The sequence below is a fragment of the Podarcis liolepis genome (genome assembly GCF_965112155.1).
Source record: "Podarcis liolepis genome assembly, chromosome: 2".
Lineage (NCBI taxonomy): Eukaryota > Metazoa > Chordata > Lepidosauria > Squamata > Lacertidae > Podarcis > Podarcis liolepis.
In genome coordinates, this window is record NC_139555.1 from 8,069,278 (window position 1) to 8,086,007 (window position 16,730).

Genomic DNA, 16,730 nt, shown 5'->3' on the forward strand with positions numbered 1-16,730 from the left:
TCTCAGCAGAACAGGCTTAGGATGGGAGCCTAAATCTGCATATGAACAAAATAATAGTTTTGAAGCGGGTAGGGAAGCCCCCCCTTTTGTTTTAGATGTTGCATGGATGTGTCACAGAAGCCACGGTCTTGGCAGAGGCACGTTCCCTCCTGTGTCTTCCAAGATGGCACCCGGCAACCATGGTTCTTATAAGTACCGTATTTTTCGCCCTATAGGACGCCCTTTCCCCCCTCCAAAAATGAAGGGGAAATGTGTGTGCGTCCTATGGGGCGAATGCAGGCTTTCGCTGAAGCCTGGAGAGCGAGAGGGGTCGGGCAAATTTCGCTGAAGCCTGGAGAGCGAGAGCACCCCGGGCTTCAGGCAGATGTCCGCAAGCCTTGCGAGCCCGGCGGGGGTTCCCATCCCGCTCGCTGTCATGGCTTCTTTGCTCTTTGGGGCTCAGGGGGGAAATAAAAAAAAATTCTTTATTCCCCCCCCCCAAAAAATAAGTGCGCCCTATGGGCCGGGGCACCCTATAGGGTGAAAAATATGGTATATTAAAAATAGCCAAGCTTTTAAGTGTGTTGTATGATTAATTGGGGTCATAGGAGCCAACTTGACTGGCCGAGATGACTGACAGAATCCGAGACCAGGGAGAAGAGTCGGTGAAAGAAGACTGGAAGAAATTTAAAGACTATTTAAAGAAACATTGTAAAATGAATGAATCTTAGAAAGATGTTGGATAGAAACTAAGTGGTTTCCAGCTGTAATGCTTTAGGAGACATGAAAAAAGGATTATAAATGGGTAAAAGTTTAATGGTAAGGATTTGCCGAACTAACAAATTGAACTGGAATACAAAGAAGAGAAGTATGAGGAGGTCGGAGGAAATAAGAGTATGGAAGTTATGTCATTGAAAATTAATGTGTGTTTTTAATTGTTTATTATTTTGTATGTTTTTTTGTTTTTTTCTTATATCCAAAAAAATTTCAATAAATATCTCATAGGAGCCAACTTGGTGCTTGGTCACCCACAATAATATAACTGTGGGGGCCAGGCACCCACAAAGTCAATGAGGAAAGCCAGAGAGGGGCAGCCTGTCAGCCTCTGTGGCACTGCATCCGAGAGAGAAGCAGTCCGGTTCTGCCCTCTGCAGCCAGCGGGTGAGGCACCCTTTTCCGGATTATTATTTTTTGTGAGGGCTCCGACGCAGAGGAAGAGTCTCTCTGCCTCCGCATCCGAGCTCCTCCCCACGGAATTGCGTTTTTGGAAGAGCCTTCATTACGGTGATGGGCACCCACAATTCTGAGGGTGAGATGGTGTCCCTGATTAATGTTACGGTGGTACCTCGGTTTTCGAACGTAATCCATTCCGGAAGACCGTTCAGCTTCCAAAACGTTTGAAAACAGAGGCGCAAAGGGCGGCCTGCAAATTCAATGGGGGAAATTGAAAAAAACCCTCAGCGGAAGCTGTTTGACTTCCGAGGCACGTTCGAAAACAGGAGCATTTACTTCCAGGTTTTCAGTGTTCGGAAACCGAAACGTTTGGCTTTCAAGACGCTCGAAAACCGAGGTACCACTGTATCTCTCTCTCTCTCTCTCTCTCTCTCTCTCTCTCACACACACACACACAGAGAGAGAGAGAGAGAGAGAGAGAGAGAGAGAGAGAGAGAGAGAGACATTTAAAATCAATACATCTAACTGATCAATTAAAATCTGAAGTCACAGTGAAATGTTTACCACAGCATTGGTTGGATATTTCTCTGCTCATCATTTGCTAGTTCTCTGTAGCCGGAAGTCACAAGTGATCATTCCTAATTCTCTGGAGCATGTAGCCTGCACAGTTCTCACACCCCTCTCCCCCAAACAGCTACAAGAAAGGGGGTGTTGCATCTGGGCTGAACCACGTGGAGACCAATGTCTACAACGTCAAGCGTCTGTTGCACGTCAAGGGCAAGAGGAATGTGATAGCTGCAGAGGTGAGTTGTTCCTCCCCCCCCCCCCCGTCTGAAAGTGCCCTCAGCTTCTGGTTGGCTTGCTCTAACTCACCGCTTCCCTCTCTTCCCTGCCCCTGTCTTCTGCCTTCAACACTCGCAGGTGGAGATGAGCTGGGACAGCTTCAACGTCGGCGACGTTTTCCTACTGGACCTTGGCAAAGTCATCGTGCAATGGAATGGGCCGCAGAGCAACAAACAGGAGCGCATGAAGGTGTGAGCAATAGCAGGAGGCGCTGTATTGAGTTTATACTTCCTTGAGGTTCTGACTGAGGGCCAAACTACATGTTAAAGTGGGCACACCAGGTTTGGAGGTCTGTTTTTTGACAGTCTAAAACAGTCTTAATAATAATAATAATAATAATTTATTATTTATACCCCGCCCATCTGGCTGGGCTTCCCAAGCCACTCTGGGCGACTTCCAAAAAAATATTAAAATACTATAATACATCAAACATTAACAGCTTCCCTAAACAGGGCTGCCTTCAGATGTCTTCTAAAGGTCTGGTGGTAGTTGTTCTCTTTGACATCTGGTGGGAGGGTGTTCCACAGGGAAGGCGCCACTACCGAGAAGGCCCTCTGTCTGGTTCCCTGTAACTTGGCTTCTCGCAGTGAGGGAACGGCCAGAAGGCACTCGGCGCTGGACCTCAGTGTCCGGGTAGAACGATGGGGGTGAAGACGCTCCTTCAGATATACTGGACCAAGGCCGTTTAGGGCTTTAAAGGTCAGCACCAACACTTTGAATTGTGCTTGGAAACGTACTGGGAGCCAATGTAGGTCTTTTAAGACCGGTGTTATGTGGTCTCGGCGGCTGCTCCCAGTCACCAGTCTAGCTGCCACATTCTGGATTAGTTGTAGTTTGCGGGTCACCGTCAAAGGTAGCCCCACGTAGAGCGCATTGCAGTAGTCCAAGCGAGAGATAGCCAGAGCATGCACCACTCTGGCGAGACAGTCCGCGGGCAGGTAGGGTCTCATCCTGCGTACCAGATGGAGCTGGTAAACAGCTGTCCTGGACACAGAATTGGCCTGCGCCTCCATGGACAGCTGTGAGTCCAAAATGACTCCCAGGCCGCGCACCTGGTCCTTCAGGGGCACAGTTACCCCATTCAGGACCAGGGAATCCTCCACACCCGCCCGTCTCCTGTCCCCCCAAAACAGTACTTCTGTCTTGTCAGGATTCAACCTCAATCTGTTAGCCGCCATCCAACCTTCTTAGCCTTGGTTCTCCAGCTGTTGCTCGACTACAGTTCCCATCATCCCTGCCCAGTGGTCCTGCTTGCTAGGGATGATGGGAGCTGTAGTCCATCAACATCTGGAGACCCAGGTTTGGGAAACTGTGGTGTAGACTGAGCCACAGAGAGGTTGAGAAAGGCTGGTCTAAACCTTTTACTTTGTGCCACAGCCCTGATCACTATATTGTGCACCATCAACATCAAGCTGCAATTACTGTACTCATGGAGGGAAAATTTGCAGGCTTACATTTTTTTGATGCTTTAAGAGTTTCTTTGCTAAGAGGAAGGCAAAGTAGGAGCAGGGAAAAGAAGAAGGCTGGCAGCATTTGTTTGTTGTCGGCTGCTCAGTTTGAATAGTAATAGTAATAATAAATAATAAATTTTTATTTATATCCCGCCCCTCCTGGTTCAAAAACCGGGCTCAGGGCAGCTAACAACAAATTTAAAACACTTAATTGTAAAAGCAGCATAAAATACAGTATAAAAACATGAATAACAATAAAATTCAAAGTTCGGAAATCAATTTAGGCGAAATCCATCTAATAAGCATTAGATAATCACCAGGGCTAGTTGGCTGAATTGGTCCTACCTGGGCCAGTGAGGAGGCCAGGGGAGAATTAGCTGTGGAGTCCCAGAGCGGGTAATCTTCACAAAAGGGGAGGGGGAGGGAAGAAAAGGGAAATAAAAGATCAGGCTGAATTCAGATTAAAGGCCAGGTGGAATAGCTCTGTCTTACAGGCCCAACGGAAGGAGGTTAAATCCTGAAGGGCCCTAGTCTCACGGGACAGAGCATTCCACTAGGTCGGAGCCATCACTGAAAAGGCCCTGGCCCTGGTGGAGGATAGTCTGGCATCCTTAGGGCCCGGGACCTCTAAACTATGGTTATTCATGGACCTTAAGGTCCTCTGCGGGGCATACCAGGAGAGGCGGTCCTGTAAATACGAGGGCCCTAAGTCACAAAGGGCTTTAAAGGTCAAGACCAGCACCTTGAACCTGACCCTATACTCCACCAGGAGTAATAGTAATTATTTGCTGACAACAATAACAACAACTCCTCAATTCTACTGCATGTGCAAATTAAATCCTATAGAGTTAACAGCGTAAACCAGGGTTTCCTAAACTTGGGTCTTGGACTACAACTCCCAAATACAGTGGTGCCTCGCAAGACGAAAAGAATCCGTTCTGTGATTCTCTTCGTCTAGCGTTTTTTTCGTCTTGCGAAGCAAGCCCATTGACAGATTAGCGCTATTAGCGCTATTAGCGGCTTTTAGCGGCTTATCAGCTTATCGGATTAGCTGATAAGCGGCTTAGCGGCTTAGAAAAAGGGGGGGAGGGGAAAAAACCCGCAGGAACTCGCAAGACATTTTCGTCTTGCGAAGCAAGCCCATAGGAGATTCGTTTCACGAAGCACCTCCAAAACGGAAAACTCTTTCGTCTAGCGAGTTTTCCGTCTTGCGAGGCATTCATCTTGTGGGGCACCACTGTATACATGTATACACATGAGTAGTGTGGAAGGGCCACAGCTCAGAGCACAGGCTGTGAATTTCAGAAGGTACCCTGAGTAAAATCTCTGACATCTCCAGTGTGGGCAAGACTGTTAGATGGACTACGTGGTCTGATTTGGTCACGGGCTGTTTCCTGTGCTCCTTAGGCGATGCTTCTGGCCAAAGATATCCGCGACCGAGAGCGTGGGGGCCGGGCTGAGATCGGGGTGGTGGAGGGCGAGGTGGAAGAAGCCAGTCCAGACTTGATGAAGGTGATGGAGAACGAGCTTGGGGAGAGGTTGCAGGAAATCCAGCCTGCAGTTCCTGATGAGGTGGTGGACCAGCAGCGGAAGACAAACGTCTCACTCTATCGGTACGTCCATAAGACTTCCCTTTTGCATGCGAAGCTCAGTGGCAGTTGTCACTGATGCAGCAGGGGAGTGAAAGAGGTACCGTATTTTTTGCTCTATAAGACTCACTTTTTCCCTCCTAAAAAGTAAGGGGAAATGTGTGTGCCTCTTATGGAGCGAATGCAGGCTGCGCAGCTATCCCAGAAGCCAGAACAGCAAGAGGGATCGCTACTTTCGCTGCGTAGTGATCCCTCTTGTTGTTCTGGCTTCTGAGATTCAGAATATTTTTTTTCTTGTTTTCTTGTTTTCCTTCGCCAAAAACTAGGTGCGTTTTGTGCGTCTTATAGAGCGAAAAATACGGTATTTAGTGCTCATAGAATAGACTGAAAGAAGGAAAATAAGGTTCCCCTTTTTGCTTTCAAAAATCCCGCCTGCTAGCAGAGCTAGGAGAAGGGGACATTTTGGAAGCTGCTGGGTCATGCACAGAGGAGGGGGGGGGAGAGGTGGGCAGCCCCCCCCCCCGGAAGTGGCAAGAAGAGGCAAAGCCTCAACATGGCACTGAGATCAGTCTTTATGAATAGTAATAGTCTCAATGTGAGCTGGTTGACCGGAGCAAATAAATGATGGTTCCCTTGGGTGCTGGCAAGTTTTTGGGTGGATTCACACAAACATGTGCATCACTCAATAACTTGACCATTCCATGATTTGCAGCAGAATGTGTGAAAAAGCATTGCGATGTGGAGGTGTGATATTTGATGTGATGGCTGCCCTTCACATATGTGCCATCAGTTGGCATTGCAGCTATTGAATGATGAACATGAAAACATGAAGTCACTTGAGGAGGGACAGGGACTTGAAGGGAGATGAGTAACATTTTAGGGGGACTTTAGAGGAAATGTTTGGGGGAGTTGGCGAATCTTTCAAACTCAGAATCTAAAGAGCAGACAAATCTCTCTTCCTCCCTCCCTCTTGCCTCTCTTCTAGTGTCTCGGACTCCGGAGGGAAAATGCAAGTCACAGAAGAAGCCAAACGGCCCCTCATGCAAGATATGCTGAGCCATGACGTAAGTCCGAAATGGGGATGTGCGTTCTTCAGGGGCCTCGGTGTGGTGTAGTGGTTAAGAGCAGTAGACTCGTAATCTGGTGAACTGGGTTCGCTTCCCCGCTCCTCCACATGCAGATGCTGGGTGACCTTGGGCCAGTCACACTTCTCTCTGAACTCTCTCAGCCCCACCTACCTCACAAGGTGTCTGTTGTGGGGGTGGAAGGGAAAGGAGAATGTTAGCCACTCTGAGACTCCTTCGGGTAGTGATAAAGCGGGATATCAAATCCACACTCTTCTTCTTCTAATGCCCATGTTAAAAACCAAGGCTGTAGCTGTTAGGGGTGTTTGAGAAATCAGTCAGAAACAGAAATGGAAATTGCTTTGATTCATGTGTTCCTTGGAGGTCAGGAACAGAAACCATGCAAGCAAAAACGAGTGGTTTCGCTGCAGGTTTTTTAGCCTGCAAGCATTACATAAACAATTGTGTTATTTTCTGTATTTCCCTTCCACTGAAATTAATTTGGTTAAACAATGTAGGTTATAGCAGAAGCCAAGTTGTAGCCCAACTCAAACAGTGCTGGTCGCAATGAACTCAGGATGGAAGAGAAATCGCTGCCTCTTTGCACCCCTAGCAGCTGCAATCCACAAACCATTTACAGTACACTGTAAAAGGTAAAGGGTAAAAAAAGGACCCCTGACCATTATGTCCAGTCGTGGATGACTCTGGGGTTGTGGTGCTCATCTCGCTTTACTGGCCGAGGGAGCTGGTGTACAGCTTCTGGGTCATGTGGCCAGCATGACTAAGCCGCTTCTGGAGAACCAGAGCAGTGCACGGAAACACCGTTTACCTTCCCGCCAGAGAGGTACCTATTCATCTACTTGCACTTTGACGTGCTTTTGAACTGCTAGGTGGGCAGGAGCAGGGACAAAGCAACGGGAACTCACCCCGTTGCGGGGATTCGAACTGCCGACCTTCTGATTGGCAAACCCTAGGCTCTGTGATTTAACCCACAGTGCCACCCGTGTAATTCTACAGAATTGCCGTAATTCTACAGAATACCGTATTTTTCGCTCTATAACACGCACCCGACCATAACACGCACGTAGTTTTTAGAGGAGGAAAATAAGAAAAAAAATATTCTAAATGAAACAGTGGATGTATGATTTTTGTGGTTCATGCTGTGGCCACAGACATGTGATCTGACAGTGAGTTTGGAGTAGCCCAATGCAAAAATCCTGAGGATCCATGTGGATCCATGCTTTGTAACTACGTTTTAAGTGGGGAGGGAAGGAAAAGCACTCAAGGGACAAGGAGCACGCATGGGGTGGGTGAAGAAGGATGCTGCTAATAATGCAGAAGAGGGGTATAAGGGGAGAAGGCTCCTCTTCACTCCTGCTTTACTCCTTTAAAGCAAGCAGTCTCTCTGTCCCTCTCTCCTCCCCACTCAGCGGCTCTTCTCCTGCTTTGCTGTTTCGAAGCGAGCCATGGAGGAGGGAAGGAAGGGGAACCATGGATCCTCTGTTCACGACTGCAGCAGATCCCCCCCGCCACCCATAGGCATTCCCTCTATAACATGCACAGACATTTCCACTTACTTTCTAGGAGGAAAAAAGTGAGTGTTATGGTGCAAAAAATACGGTAAATCCCCTGTGGTTGCAACCTTCTACAGGCAACTTCCCATTCACACAGGGGTTCTGTTCCAGGTCATACTCACCAGTGCTGTTAGTCGCTGTTCTGCTCCCTTCCAGGGCTGAAAACAGTGTGAGTGTCAATGGTCACACATGCCTTGAATGTGTGCAAAATGGGAGCTGCCTGTACTCAATTCTGAGTACATGTTCTTGGAAGCATTTGCTGAAACCCATAAATGGCTCACACACACCACAATTCTTTCCCTCAAAGAATTCTGGGCACCGTAGTTCATTAATGATTGCTGGAAATTGCCATTTGTAAACTGCAGTGCCCAGAATTAACTGAAATGTCTTTTGAGTGTGCTTTCATAGTGTGTGCACAGCCCCAGTATACTCTACTACAGTGGTGTCCAAACTTTTTTCAAAGAGGGCCAGATTTGATGAAGTGAAGGGCCGTGAGGGCCGACCAAAGTTTCTGACCTTTTTTTTAAGGATTGAAGTTGTTGAACTTTTTATGGTTTTACCCCAACCTTGTTGAGCTTTTTTAGGATTGAAGTTGTTTAGGTTTTTTCGGATTTTACTCCAGGAAATAAACCGACCAGCGAGCCGGATTAGGCCCCCGAAACGGACTTTGGACATGCCTGCTCTGCTATCTAACCACATGTAAATCTGCTACATGCGTTTCTTATACTTTCCCCACCTGCTGGCCATAAGACGTGGCTGGTACATAGCTGTCAAGTGTCCCTTATTTGAAGGGACAGTCCCTTATTCCAGCGCCATGTCCCGCTGCTGTCCCTTATTAATGGATGTCCCTTAAATGATGTCCCTTAAATTTCAAAGGAAGCAGCTCCTTTCCCTGCCGGCCAGGGAGGAGGGATGCTCCAACTGTGTTGCTTGGCTGTGTTGCTCACCCAATAAGAAGTCTCTGGGGTGGAGCTTGCATGCCTTGTGTGTGGCTAGTTAATGCAAGCTGAGGGGTTTTTTGAATGCTGGACGCCATTTTGTTGCACGTGCTGCTGCAAACTTTGCAGTGCAAAGCCAGGCCGGGGAGCCATCTTAAGTTGAGGCTGCATAGGCCTTGTGGTGCATGTGATTCAGATTCTAGTCAGTTGAACCTCTGGTTACAAAGTTGGTTGGACAGTGTTCTCGAAGCTACCAGCATGAGTTTGACCAGACTGCAGGAGGACAGGAAGACTGGAATGCTTGGAACAGATGAGGCTGCAGGTCCCTTATTTTGGCTGCTGGTCCCTTATTTTCAAGGCTGCTGGTCCCTTATTTTCAAATCTGTAAGTTGACAGCTATGGGCTGGTATTCAGAAGGCACATGTGAATTGACTAGACAGCTGGTCTAGAGTGGCAGCTGCTGGCCATTGTCATGAGCATAAGATTGCCTCTGCCACCATTTTAATTTTTTTAAATCTTGTCTCGAGTCTCTTCCCCTGTCACCAGCCTCAGGTTTAGACATTCCTCTTGCCTGTTTACGTAACAGGTGGGTGGGGAACCAAGGATTTATAGTTTTTGCCCATTTTACACAGAAACACATGAAACCAATCATGGAGTTGCAAGAAATTCTTCCTGTGCTGATCATAAACTTCCCATTTGTGCCTTAGGACTGCTACATTCTGGATCACGGCGGGATGAAAATCTACGTCTGGAAGGGCAAAGGAGCCTCCAAGATGGAGAAGCAAACAGCCATGTCTAAGGCCTTGGTATGGCACAAGAATTCAGCTAAGCTGCAATTTTGTTATGATTTTAAATGCCCCAGTTGTATGCAGATGGGAAATGCAGAGACAGAAAGATGTGTATATAATTCTTTTTAAAAATGCAAGGTTGGAAGGTGAACCAGTTTTGCACATTCCGATTTACCAGGGACTGCCTCTGTTTTCTAGTATTTGTCACTATCCTTATTTAGCCTTTTGGAGGATATGTGGAAGATGCCTTTAAGGAGCTTTTGTTAGGCTGTGCTAACTTCCCTTCCAGCCGCCCCCTCCTCTTGCTGCTGCCAGTAATTGCTTAACATGGTTGTCAAACAACCATAAAACACACAGCCTGACTGCAGTTGCTGTGGCTTATTTCAGGCCTGTTGGCAGAAACGGAAGGTTTTCTGGGATTATTATTCTTCCCCCATGCTCAGATTTTTAAAAATAAGCTGTAGAAGCACATTTAGCCTGCAGTCCTGAGTTTCCCTGTCCCTACTGTAAATCAATTTTTCACTTCTATGTCCCACCTTTACATTTATGTCCAAGGAATTCAGTGTGGCATAGGTGCTTCTCTCGCTCCCAATTTTATCCTCACTACAACCCTGTGAGGAGACGAATTAGGCGGAGAGATGGTGACTGGGGATTTGGAGCCTGGTCTCCCAGTTCATGGGGGCGCGGGTGGCGCTGTGGGTTAAACCACAGAGCCTGGGACTTGCCAATCAGAAGGTTGGCAGTTCAAATCCCCGCGACGGGGTGAGCCCCTGTTGCTCGGTCCCTGCTCCTGCCAACCTAGCAGTTCGAAAGCACATCAAAGTGCAAGTAGATAAATAGGTACCGCTCCAGCGGGAAGGTAAACGGCGTTTCCGTGCGCTGCTCTGGTTCGCCAGAAGCGGCTTAGTCATGCTGGCCACATGACCCGGAAGCTGTACGCCAGCTCCCTCGGCCAATAAAGCGAGATGAGCACCGCAACCCCAGAGTCGGTCATGACTGGACCTAATGGTCAGGGGTCCCTTTACCTTTACCTTTACCTCCCAGTTCCTAGTCCAACGCCACACTGGCTTTCTTTCAGTAGCGACATGCTGAAGGCTGCAGAGGAAACCTGCGCTAGAGGCAGGACCCAAAGCCTATCCTTCCTTCCTTCCTTCCTTGCTTGTTACAGGAATTTGTTCAGATGAAAGGCTACCCTCCGAGCACTAACTTGGAGACGGTTCATGACGGGGCAGAGTCAGCCATGTTCAAGCAGCTGTTCCAGAAATGGACAGTCCAGGACCAGACGGTGGGGCTAGGAAGAACCTACAACGTTGGCAAAATTGGTAAGGATGTGCAGAGACATGCCTCGGATCCTTTGGGCCATTGGCAAGGAGCTGCGTAGACACCTCCCTCTCCATCCCTGGTTCAGGCCAATTCTGGTTTGCATTCTGTCATTCCCAGTTGCCATTGTCTGGAGGCGCAGGTCAATTCTGTGTCCAGGGGAGCTGTCTAACAGCTCCATCTGGTACGCAGGCTGAGACCCTTCCTGCCCACAGACTGTCTTGCCAGACTGGTGCATGCTCTAGTTATCTTCCGCTTGGACTACTGCAATGTGCTCTACGTGGGGCTAGCTTTGAAGGTGACCCAGAAAATACAATTAATCCAGAATGCGGCAGCTAGACTGGTGACTGGGAGCGGCTGCCTGAAAGACATACATTGGCTCCCAGTACATTTCCGAGCACAATTCAAAGTGTTGGTGCTGACCTTTAAAGCCCTAAACCAGGCTCCCTCAAACTTGGCCCTCCAGATGTTTTGAGACACAGTTCCCATCATCCCTGACCACTGGTCCTGCTAGCTAGGGATCATGGGAGTTGTAGGCCAAAAACATCTGGAGGGCCGAGTTTGAGGAAGGCTGCCCTGAACAGGCTTGACGCAGTATACCTGAAGGAGCGTCTCCACCCCATCATTCTGGAAATTGAGGTCCAGCTCTGAGAGCCTTCTGGCAGTTCCCTCACTGTGAGAAGTGAGGTTACAGGGAACCAGGCAGAGGGCCTTCTTGGTAGTGGCGCTCACCCTGTGGAACACCCTCTCATCAGACGTCAAGGAAATCTGGATGGGCAGAATATGATTAGCATCTTTAGGTTTTCAGCAATTTTGGCCAAGAGGTTGCAATTTCTCCTAGCCTTGTTGCAACCCTTGTACTTGTCTCCAGGCCCAAGGGATCATGACCCCCACTTGGCAAAACCTCGTTCTGATGGATGCCAGCTGCTTCCTCCCTTTGACAGATGTTTCCTTTCCAGCTAAGGTCGCCCAAGAGAAATTTGATGCCACCCTCTTGCACGCCCGACCAGAGTTGGCAGCCCAGGAGAGAATGGTAGATAGCGGGGAAGGAAAAGTGGAGGTAAGAGTTATGAACCCCAATCCCAGAATGGAAGCTCGATTTCTTGTTGGCTCTCTACTGAGTACAGTGGAAGAAGAAGAGTTTGGATTTGAGATCCATCCCGCTTTATCACTCCCCTTCAGGAGTCTCAAAGCGGCTAACATTCTCCTTTCCCTTCCTCCCCCACAACAAACACTCTGTGAGGTGAGTGGGGCTGAGAGACTTCAAAGAAGTGTGACTGGCCCAAGGTCACCCAGCAGCTGCATGTGGAGGAGCAGAGACGCAAACCCGGTTCACCAGATTACGAGTCCGCCACTCTTAACCACTACACCACACTGCCTCTTGGTACCTCAGGTTACGAATTTAATTCATTCCAGAGGGCCATTTTTTATTATTAATTAAATTTTATTTAACATAATTATCACAAAATACAAGCAAAATACATACGAATACATGCATACATATATTTTTCAGATAAGCGCACATATATAAAAAAGAACAAAAAAGGAAGAAAAGAAAAAGAAAAAATAAAAAGAAAAATTGGAAGAAGAAGAAGAAAAATTGGAAGAATTTCTTTCCAATTTATTCTACAAATATCCCGGAGGTCCATTCTTAACTCAAAACTGTTCTTAACCTGAGGCGCGCTTTCACTAATGGGGCCTCCTGCTGCCGCTGTGTCACCTTGCCACCAGCGTGCGATTTCCGTTCTCATCCTGGGGCAAAGTTTGTAACCCGAGGTACTACTTCTGGGTTAGCGGAGTTTGAAACCAAGGTGTTTGTAACCCGAGGTACCACTGTACAAGTGCCCCACATTTGCATACAATATTTTTCTCTTCTTTTATATTTCCAAAATAACATACTAGCACAGAGGTGATTGATATACTCCAGTAGTGAATGATTGTGGTACTCTGATACTGGAAGTGAGGTTGGTCGAGTCACAGTCACCTTAGCTGCCATTGGCTTAGCGCAGGCATAGGCAAACTCCGGCCTTCCAGATGTTTGGGACTACAATTCCCATCATCCCTGACCAGTGGTCCTGTTAGCTAGGGATGATGGGAATTGTAGTCCCAAACAACTGGAGAGCCGGAGTTTGCCTATGGCTGGCTTAGCTGCTGTGATGTCACACAGAGGGGTCTGGCAGCCTAAGGCTTAGCAACTGGAGGGGAGGGGATTTGCAAAGCCTTAGAAGTCATTAGCAACAAACTGCTGAAAACTTGCTGTTTAGGAATGCGAATAGCATTCATCTGTAATGTTTCTACCATATTGCTTTTGCACCCTTCCCCCAAGTTTCTACAAAAGGTTTTTTAAAATAAATAATAACTGCCATTTCGTGGCAGGAAAAGCCAATTTCAATGCAGCCAGAAATGTTCAGAGTAGGAAAAACTGCATTGTTGTCTTAATTGGCACCATATAATCTGGGTACAGAATGCGATTGTTTAGCTCTTAGGAGTTGATGTTCCTTGGAATTTATTTTGTGTTCATTCACAAGTCACAAGAGCTGAGATGTTGGAAGTGTGAAATCTACAGTAAAAAGGTAAAGGCAAAGGGACCCCTGACCATTAGGTCCAGTTGTGGCCGACTCTGGGGTTGCGGCGCTCATCTCGCTTTATTGGCCAAGGGAGCCAGCATACAGCTTCTGGGTCATGTGGCCAGCATGACTAAACTGCTTTCTGGTGAACCAGAGCAGCACACGGAAATGCCGTTTACCTTCCCGCCAGAGTGGTACCTGTTTATCTACTTGCACTTTGACATGCTTTCGAACTGCAAGGTTGGCAGGAGCAGGGACAGAGCAACGGGAACTCACCCCGTTGCGGGGATTCGAACTGCCAACCTTCTGATCGGCAAGTCCTAGGCTGTGTGGTTTAGACCACAGCGCCACCCGAAATCTACAGTATGCTTGCTCAAAAGTATCTTTGCGTGCAGCACTAGATGTAACGAAGGAAACACAGGGATCCCAATCCTGCGCTTAACTTGTCCAGCGTTTTTGGGGAGAATTGGTGGGCAGAAGTAGTTTTGTTTCCTGCTTGGCAGGGGGTTGGACTTGATGGCCCTTGTGGTCTCTTCCAACTCTATGATTCTATGAAGAGGTGCTTATCCTTATTCCCTGCTAACTAATTCTGCTTTGCAAGTGCCACTGTCAGCTATTTTCACTTCCCCCACTGCCACTGCCCACTGCCATGTCAGCTTGTGAAACTAGGAGCGAGCCTGGTCAGAAAAGAAGCCCTGAGGATATTTTTTGTGTTTTTTTAAAATATTTTTTTATTAACTGGCCAATCACATCAAATTAAATCACATCACATAAATTCCAAATTACAAAGCTAAATTTTTAAATTTTGTTGGGGGAACCCATACTTCAAGATCCAAAGGGGGATTCAAATCATCTTCTTATTACTGCATTAATGTCCAAATCAGTCCCAATCAGTCCAAACAGAGTTCATAGTTCTATCCAATCTTATCTTGGTGTTTCCACATCATATCTTATTCGTATAATTTCTCTTTTTCCTTTACGATCTCTTCTGTTAGTCTCCTTAAACCGATAAGCGAATATAATAATCCTGTGTGAATTTCCCGTTCTTCCAATCTAAGGCCAGATGGTTTCCATATATCATCTCCTTCGTAGATAGCCCCGAGGATGTTTTTAGGGGGATATCAGTGGTGTGCCAGCACCAGAGGGATAATGTGTTGCTTCTACCTGCTCACCTGCCAGTCTAACCCTGCGTGAATCCCCTTGCCCTACATTTCAATTAATCTCAGCAGAACAAGTGTTAAGGTAGCAATGAAAGGATCTGTCAGTTGTGGTTCTCTGGGCTTCCCTTTTTTCCAATCTTAAATTCAGTTTTCCACGTTTAATGCCACAATTTGCATTTTTAAAAAAATCCTCATGAAAGTTCATCAGCATTTGAGTGCAAATTTCTCCCAATAAAGAAATTTTTGTATGCTGTTTTAACTATTGTCCATATTTTCGCAAGCATTTCCTCCCTAATTTTATGCATTTTTGCATGCTACCTTCACTAATCATCTTTATTACAGTATATGTATTTGAATCTATCGTCTTTGATAAAATGCGTGCTGAAATACGAATTTTTGTGCAGTTTTCTTCTTTAAAAAGCAGATAAATGCCCAAATATGGGCCAGAAATAGGTTGATTAACCATTCTCTAGGTTATGACTGCACATTTGCTGAGTCCCACTCTCTGTTTTGTTATCTCTAGGTCTGGAGGGTTGAGAACCTGGAGCTGGTGCCAGTGGACCATCGATGGCATGGATTCTTCTACGGTGGAGACTGCTACTTAGTCCTGTACACCTATGAGGTCAACAGGAAACCTCATTACATCTTGTACATTTGGCAGGTAAGTGAACATCTTCAGATGAGGAAGGCCCTGTTTCTGTTGACTTCCCAGAGGAGTTGGCTTCAGAAGTCTTATGTTGGCTTCAGAAGTCAGATGTTCCTTTCAATTGTCCATGGTGTACAGGTAATGGTGGCTGTAAACTATGGTTAGGGAAATTGGCTGGTGCACAAACTGCATATAGCGCACACAGTCCTTGCGCTCTGCTCCCTCCTGCCATAGAGTTTGAAATGCTTATGTTACCCCCAGGACACAACCCTTTTGGATGGATGAGACTGAGAGAGGTTGACTGGCTCAGAGTCGTCCAATAACTTTCATGGCTCCGTTGAGGATTTGTACTTGAGTCTCTTAAATCCAATATGGCTAATGAGAGCCTACGTTGGAGACCCTCACTCAGTGTGGCTGTAATGTGCAGCTATACTCACCGCATGCTAGATCTCTCTGTGCTTCAGGGGCTGTTGAATATAAGGGTAGTGAAAGCGCAGCTAAGAAGGTCAAATCATATATATGACTGACACCTTTCTTTGGAAATTAAACCAATGTCCAGACTCTAACATTCAAAAACTTTACTTGCAGAAACTGTTAATTATAGATGAATTAAAACATAATATTTACACTTGCATGCTCATCCAAGCATGGGCCTACATTTATTTATTTTTTACATTGTAGCCATTGTTTTAATTTCATTTTTGTATTATTCTCTTGTATTCATGGATGCATATTTGTATTTAACTTCACACTGATTTGAAGCCACTTTGTGTCCTTCCTAAAAGAGGCTCCTGGGAGCCAGAGGGACATTTCTGGAACAACTCTTGGGTTGGGGCAACTGGCTAAAAGGTTTTAAAATGTTTTAAAGTGTTATAATTTTGGTTCCTTTTTAGTTTTGGTCAGGTTGGTGTTGGTTAAATGTTTAGTTGGGGTTGGCAATTATTTTAATTTGGGTATAACAGTAAACTGGTTGTTGTTGTTGTTGTTTTCTATTGATTTATTGGCTTGTTTGTTGCTCGTATAGGATATTTTGTTTTTTAATGTTTGATGCTTTGTTGTGTTTTTATATATGTTGTAAGCCTGCCCAGAGTGGCTTGCGAAACCCAGCAAAATTTAAAAATTCTTATTATTGTTACAGTCTCTTCTTCTAACTTCCAAACAGCTGTGTTTTCCTGTCTTTCCAGAGCTCAGCACTCTGCCTTCTTTCTCTCAGTTAGGCCATGCCTTGCAGCTCCTATGAGAGATTTACCTTCTCCATTTTACCTGCTCTCTTAAGCCGAGAAGAAGCACTCTAACACTCTATTCAACTGAGCAGTGTTCACAGTGGATTCTAAAACACAGTCATCTTGCTTCCCATAAAATGAAGTCTCTCCTTCACTAGATCCCTCCCATGTGACCAACCTTAACTAATCACATGAGAACCACTGTTGCTGTTGTTGTTTAGTCGTTTAGCCTTGTCCGACTCTTCGTGACCTCATGGACCAGAGCACGCCAGGCACTCCTGTCTTCCACTGCCTCCCGCAGTTTGGTCAAACTCATGCTGGTAGCTTCAAGAACACTATCCAACCATCTTGTCCTCTGTCGTCCCTTTCTCCTTGTGCCCTCCATCTTTCCCAACATCAGGGTCTTTTCCAGGGA

At 46.5% G+C, this 16,730-nt stretch overlaps 1 protein-coding gene across 2 annotated transcripts in view; it reads left to right on the top strand.

Moving 5' to 3' along the window:
- Positions 1–16,730, top strand: part of AVIL (advillin) — a 49,929-nt gene that overhangs the window by 17,413 nt on the left and 15,786 nt on the right. For both annotated transcript variants that reach the window (XM_083484470.1, XM_083484469.1), the window contains exons 5-12: positions 1,847–1,955; positions 2,074–2,184; positions 4,854–5,059; positions 6,021–6,099; positions 9,319–9,417; positions 10,568–10,721; positions 11,679–11,779; positions 14,970–15,107. In XM_083484470.1, coding sequence (XP_083340596.1) covers positions 1,847–1,955; positions 2,074–2,184; positions 4,854–5,059; positions 6,021–6,099; positions 9,319–9,417; positions 10,568–10,721; positions 11,679–11,779; positions 14,970–15,107 — 997 coding nt within the window. The remainder of the gene's footprint in view (positions 1–1,846; positions 1,956–2,073; positions 2,185–4,853; positions 5,060–6,020; positions 6,100–9,318; positions 9,418–10,567; positions 10,722–11,678; positions 11,780–14,969; positions 15,108–16,730) is intronic.